The 7,050-nt window shown below is 30.5% G+C and overlaps 1 protein-coding gene across 1 annotated transcript; it reads left to right on the top strand.

Moving 5' to 3' along the window:
- Nucleotides 1–1,432: 1,432 nt before the first annotated feature.
- On the top strand, nt 1,433–2,109 carry LOC129312546 (ethylene-responsive transcription factor ERF022-like). Its single transcript, XM_054955199.1, has one exon. The coding sequence runs from the start codon at nt 1,446–1,448 to the stop codon at nt 2,028–2,030; it is 585 nt and encodes a 194-aa protein (XP_054811174.1). The 5' UTR covers nt 1,433–1,445; the 3' UTR covers nt 2,031–2,109.
- Nucleotides 2,110–7,050: the final 4,941 nt, after the last annotated feature.

Raw genomic sequence — 7,050 nt, 5'->3', positions numbered from 1 at the left:
GTATCCATAAACTTGATTATTATGGTTTTGAATTAATAAGATGTGGTGTTCTTCCATCACTCTTGCCCTAGGATTATTTTGCACAATATTTACCTAACATTTCATTTGAAAAATTAACTAAACAGTTTTTGGGATTACTCTAAAACAAGTCAAAGTCCTTCTACAGACACCAAAAGGCATGTAGTAGGTATGTTTAGCACTGCACAAAAGGAAGTACGTCTTCTTTAATTTCTGTGTAATTAAATTAGATACTAAATATGTGTCCTTAATGAGAGACATCAATATCAAGAAGAATTTACTTAATGATTTAAAAATGTTAAAAAATGACCCTAAAAGATGAAAAAAAATATAAAACTTCTTTTGAAGAATCAAAATTAATATTTATATCCTCTTTAAAGTTATTAAATATAGCTATACTTTTTTAAAATTATTAAGATAATAATAAAATATTAAATTTAGGGTGTAAAGATAATAACTTAATAAAAAGATATAAAACAATTTTGAAAGGACTCGTGAAAACATTATTTTTCAAAGAAAAGATCTTACAATTTTTCAGGGGAAAATAAATATTATTATTGTGCATTGTACAAAATATGTGAAAATAGAAAATTCACCTAAATATTATTTTCCCTTAATTTTACTGAAATTACACAAATATCTATATCTATTTTAAAAACAAAAGATCAAATTGGAAGTTAGAGTTTTAATTTAATCTAGGGTGCACATGCAATTGCACTAAAAATTAACTGAGAAAGTTTTGTGGCCCTTAAAATTTACCCGACTTAACTTGTATTAGTCGAAGTTTAATGCCCTCCCTTGGGTAAAAAGAAAAAAAATAAGAAAAATTACAATTAGATCTCACATAAAAAAATTAATTATTAGTTAAGAGATTCATTGACAATTAATTATGTTATCAATAGTGTTGAGTTTAGCAATTAATAGACTTTATAGTAATTAATTTTTTTGTGTAAAATTTTAATGTAATTCTTCAAAAAAAATATGAACCAAACAAGATATCAGATATCATTTTCATGGAGTTCAATCCTAAGTAGAACTTCTCCTTCATATAATAATCCATAATATATGATAATGATGATGATTGATGAGATCACACATATCACGTGGAACTATTTTAATTATCAGTCTTCAGGTCTTTAATTTCACGCAGCACAATTTTCAATCAGTCTTCTGCTTCGATTCATTGCCAGCAATTTCCCACTTGCCTTGAGCAACTACGGCGAAGCTTACCTCTTCTTTATCAAAGCTATCATGTCATTTCATGGCCAACAATATTGCCAACACAACCTCATACTGTATCTGTGGACCCCACCACTGTGTGTGACTGTGTGTCTATATATTGGCGTATGCATATGATCGACATCGTCACTTGACCACTTCTACGTCCTTACACATTCTTGTCTCATCACTAAAACCCTATTTCTCTGATGAAGATGGAACAAGTAGCCAGCACCAACGCACAAGGATGTCTCATGGATTCTCCGGTTCCGTCGTCGTCTTACCGGGGAGCTCGCAAGCGAAAATGGGGCAAATGGGTGTCGGAAATCCGTGAGCCCGGCAAGAAAACTCGGATATGGTTAGGAAGCTATGAGACACCGGAAATGGCAGCCGCCGCATACGACGTTGCAGCTTCACACTTCCGAGGACGGTCGGCTCGACTTAACTTCCCGGACTTATCTGGAGATCTTCCACGGCCGGTGAGCTCCCGAGCAGAGGACATCCGAGTGGCAGCTCAACAAGCTGCATTAATGTTCAGGAGACCGTCGAGATGTCAATCCACGAGTGACGCCGCCAGAGGCGGCATGGTTCCGGCCACGGCAGGGCTGTCGCCGAGCCTGCAGATTCAAGCCATAAATGAGTCGCCGCCGTTGAATTCGCCGATGATGTGGATGCAAATGGCTGAAGCACTCATGTTAGGGCTTGATGATCAGTCTATAGCATTATATAACGACGACGACGACGGCTTAGAACTGAGAAGATGGGAAGAAATCCTATATGGAATTTCTAATTGAATTAAGTGAGGTTCTTAAATATTAAATAGTGATGATTATTTTTTTTTTTAAAGCAGAAGTAATTCTTCAATGGCAAATTTTAGAGTCCTATTTGTGGGTTTCGCTCTGCTTCTGTTTATATGAGTGTGCTCAATCTGGAAAATATTACTGTTATGTGTATTTTATTGTTGTGTATTTTAATAAGTTAAAGGGAGTTTTGTATATTTTAACTTTTTATTTATATGTATATGCATGAATCACTTATTAACTCTTTTTTTTTTCATAATTTATTTATATGTACCTGCATAAGATATCGTAATGTAGTTTATAATTCAGCATGTTGAACATGATGAGAGGAGAATTATCGACTATCGAGGATTTGAGTGAAAAGTCATCATGACTAAATTCAGGGACGGATGAACCAACTTAATGAAGGGCCAAATATAAAATTACATTATAGTGGGGAGACTAAAGTAAATTTTATCATTTTGACAAACAAACGAAAAGTAATTTTAACAATTTTTTTGCATCATGTGCTTGACCCCCTGAATCCATCTCTGACTAAATTGCAAGCATTTTGAAACTTTTAGGGGCAAACTTACAATGTTCGAATAGGTTCAAGGGTTAAAAGTGTAAATATGATTTTTAACTCGTCAATTTAGCCAATTGTATCTTTAGAGCATCAGTCGAGTAGTTAGTTGATCAAATGCAAAATTTTTAGGGAGGGAAAAAGGTAAGAATTTGAATTTTAAATTTTAAATTTTACATTTATAATTAAAAGATTTAAAATTATGTGTTTGGATAACGTAAAAGATTTCAAAAAATAAATAGAAACAAACTGAGACTCAGAATAAAAACGAAAAAATTACAAGAGTATAAATGGATTAATGTGAATGGGATATGTTCACAAGTAGTATTAATGTGGTTTTTTTTTCCTGATTTTTAGAGATCATTTAGATTTTCAATTCAAATGTCTTTCATTCAAGCTAAGTTCATTGTGTTGGTTAATTTTTCGATTATATAGTGTGAAAATACCTATTTTTATGAATCTTTTAGTAAAACAATACAATTTTGATCTTGCTCTAAAGTTTTCATATATATATATATATATATATATAGAGAAATTATATACGTTTAGCAAGTTTGTTTTTGAAATTTTCCGTTTATTTAGTGATATTTTAAGAATGCTTCTTGAGGAGTTTTCGCCTGAATTTCAAAGTAAGGCAAGTTCTCAATCGATAAATTTTTATGGGTATTTTCAACTAGCAGGACTGATGTTTTAAATGGAAGTCTCTAATTTTAAAATTGGAATAATAAAATTTCAGTTTTTTTAAATTTGTCTTAATTATGACTTTCAACCACGGTCCTTCTTACTTCCCTCAATTTTCTGACATAAAAAAATTCAAAATAGCCAATGTAAAAAAAATCCTTCCTTCAATAATGTGATGTATTTGGCTTTTGTATAAAAAAATAGTGTGATTTGCTCTCTCATTTTTTTTAATTATCAAGATAGTTCTTTAAATTTTAAAATACAAACTAATTCTCAAATTAACCTAATCTACAAGGCTAAAGTATATTAATGACTTGACATATATATGTAGCTAAATGAAAACCAATTAACCCTTATATCAGTTTAATTTTTATCAATATAATCACTTGTATATGCTTCACTTTGTTTTTTTTTTTTTTTGCTTTTAAAAAATTATAAGTCTGTTTTTCCTTTGACCTAAATAATTGCACTTCTTTTTATTAATGTAGCTATATGACTATCATTAATATTCTATTATCTATGAATAGTAAATTTTAACAGTATTATCTTCTCTTTAAATAATAAGAATTAAATCAATAGTTGAGACAAATTTTAGGGACTAAATCAATAAAAATTAAATTAATAATTGAGATAAATTTGAGAGATTAAAAATTTTATTATCTCTTTAAAATTTGTATCATTTAATTGAGTTATAATTTTTTGTGGATATCTCTCAAAGTGCTTTATATCTAAGCACTCTCTTTGATTGTGTTCTTTTTTTTTTTTTCCAAAGACTTATGAGAACACTTTTATAAACAAGCACTCCCATAGGGTTAAGATTTAGGAGTGCTTTGACCTTAAATCGCTCCAAAAAACTTTCACATATATATATTGCAGAGCGCTTTCTACATGAGCGCTCCGAACGATGTGCTCTCATGTGTATATTTTATAGTAGTGTAATTAGGATTTTATTAATTGAATTTCAAAGTGAGGACTATATTTGATATTTATATATGATTCCTATGGAATTAACTTGTTCCCAATGTATGTGGTTAAACCTTAAAAAGCTATGGGTATTATCTTGCAAGAAGGCTAATAAGAATTACTTAGTTTTCAATTTCATATTGTTCAGTTCAAGCCCAAAAAAAAAATTGAAATTCTTATAATATTGTTCAATTACTTGTTTGGTAAGGGTATGTGAGTGCACACGTGGATGCATTTGTATGCAAACAAAATCCATTAATTGGGACATTGTTTTTGCGACTGTGACTTGGAGTCTCTGGAAGAATTGAAATGAACATATTTTCAACAATAGGACTACCACAATTATTGCCTTTGTGGCTAAAACCTTGCTATTTGCTTGTGTCATTCAAGACTACATTGATGATGATAAGGTTGTCATTGAACGAAAAATTACTACCCATTTTAAGTGGGAACCATTGCCTGTAGAGTGGGTGAGAATGAACCTTGGTGCTGCTTGTGGCTAAGAAGCTGAGCTAAGAAACTTTGGAGTGTTTTTGTTAGAGTTCAAGTGGCTAAGAAGCTGAACTTCACCAAACTTGTGGTGGAGACCGATTCATTGACTGTGGCAAAACCTGTGGAGAGATGTGTTAGGTCAACAAACTTTCACGTTTTGGTAGCTTAAGCAGACTCTTGGTATAATCACGTCAAATTGGCAGAGATAAGAGTGAAGCATGTTTTTCATCAAGGAAACTCATGCGTCGATGCACTTATATCAGGTTCAGCCTCAATTTCGTTAAATATGAGAGGTTGGAGGATCAAACTTGGGAAGGCTCCCCTCATAATATTTATAGCAAGAAAATAATCCTACATATATTACTGTGGGTAAACCTTGTCTCCTAACACTCTCTTAGAAGGGGTCATCTAGTGTAGGGCTTAGGGGGAGATGTGTCTAGCACAGAAAAAGTCCAAGGAAAGAAGCCCTTGGTGAGCTAGGGCTGTTACACTTGCCAAGCTAGGAGTTTAACATCAATTTAAATGTGTTATCTTACAAGAGCCGGCTATGAGCATTCCACAATGAATTTGTCAAAATGTTGACTCTCGTGTTGTTTTTAATTTATGAACTTAGTTTGGATTCTGAACCATTTGTTTATCCAAAAAAAAAGTTTATATAATTAACACTTTAAAATAAGATAAAAAGTTAAAAATATTAACATTGCAATTATCAATCATTTGGAAACTCATATAACTATTAAATAATATTCATGCTAAAGAGGGGTAAATTTTGATTTCAATTAAATTTTATGTAGGTTTTAAAAATGAGAGAGATTTCTCTATAATTAAGGTAAAATAGAGGGTAATTAATGTATTTTAGTCTTATTTCCAATTGTCTCTAATTTGAGTTTTTTTTATTTCCTAGATTAATTAATTCCAGATTGTGTTTTTATGCTTATATAGGGATCTACCGTTACTAAATGAAGTTTAGAGTCAAGACATGATGTTCTCTTATATAATAATACTCATTTAAAAAATTAAAAATTAAAATGTGTTAGAGTAATATGAAAAGACAGAATAGTCATAATATTTTATGAATCAGGGCAAAATTGGAATTACAATATTATTTTTATTCTATGATGGGAAAAACATTTCTTTAGCGTGGAGGAGACAATCTCCCCTCGCATAAGGGAATCATCAATTCCTTGATGATTTAAGTAATGCTGGTAAAATCACTCATGTCTTTATTATAAGACATGTTTTAGAAGATATGGATGACGATTCATATATATGATCATTATTATAAGTTACTTAATGAGATATTAATTAATTAATATTTTATATATTATTTTTATTTAAAGTTAATAATTGTAAAGTAGAGCCTGAGCCAATGGGCGGGTCATGTGGGCTCAAACCTTAGTTATCTTAAAATTGGCTTCTTTTTCTTCTTCTTTTTTTTCCTTTCTAATCCAACACTTATTGATCAATGATTGAGCTCAAAGGGGGCATGAAAGCCTCTTTTTTTTTTACTTTTAAAAATTTAATTTTTACATTATAATATTTCTTACTCATTTTCTAAAATATAACTACTAATGTTCAAATATTAATAATAAGTCATGTACATAAAAAATTAAAATATCCCATTTTTAAGTGGTAAAAATATGTACAAGTTTAAATAAGTACCCCAATCCTTTTTGTTCATGACTTACATGGGCTGAACTTAGAAGTTAGAAGCCATTTTATGTAAAAATATCTCAATTTTCAAAGTTTCAGCCTTAAAAAATAGGTTTATACGGGTAGCTCAATAAACTTGGTTTTTATTCCCTACTCTAATTATGTGAACAAGAATGTAAGGGAAATATGAAATTTTTTATTTAAATATATGTAAAATTAAAAATTTTCTTAGTTCCGTTGAGATAGTTATATATGCTCTATATTAAAGATAGAAGTTGGTATAAATATTACGCTTAAGAATTATCTGTCAATATTCACTTGTTGACCCTTTAATTTCATTCATACAAAGCGTGACTTTAGAAGGGACCAATCATGACCAGTATCATAATTGACAATTCACATTGTGATCACAACGTTCTCACTTGTCTTGTTTCAACTTCCTTTTTATTTCCTAACTTTTTGTTCACGGCTAAGCTCACAATTTTTCCACTTCCACACAACTAATGACTAGTATATAATATAAATTTTATAATAAGTTGCCCTATTTTATAAATCATGAACCATGAATGGCGTAATTTACTTCAAAATTTAATTTGAACCACTAAAAAAATATTTCACTTGTCATATAACACATTGTGGTTTTTATTCTTCATTACTACAAAG

The sequence above is a fragment of the Prosopis cineraria genome, unplaced genomic scaffold (genome assembly GCF_029017545.1).
Source record: "Prosopis cineraria cultivar Desert tree isolate PC_DT_omini unplaced genomic scaffold, ASM2901754v1 PC6, whole genome shotgun sequence".
NCBI lineage: Eukaryota > Viridiplantae > Streptophyta > Magnoliopsida > Fabales > Fabaceae > Prosopis > Prosopis cineraria.
The sequence above is the reverse complement of the archived record's forward strand: the minus strand, read 5'-3'. Positions and strand labels throughout refer to the sequence as shown.

Excerpts from the sequence above, each read along its gene's own strand:
- LOC129312546 (XM_054955199.1), top strand. The coding sequence starts at position 1,446 with ATGAAGATGGAACAAGTAGCCAGCACCAACGCACAAGGATGTCTCATG.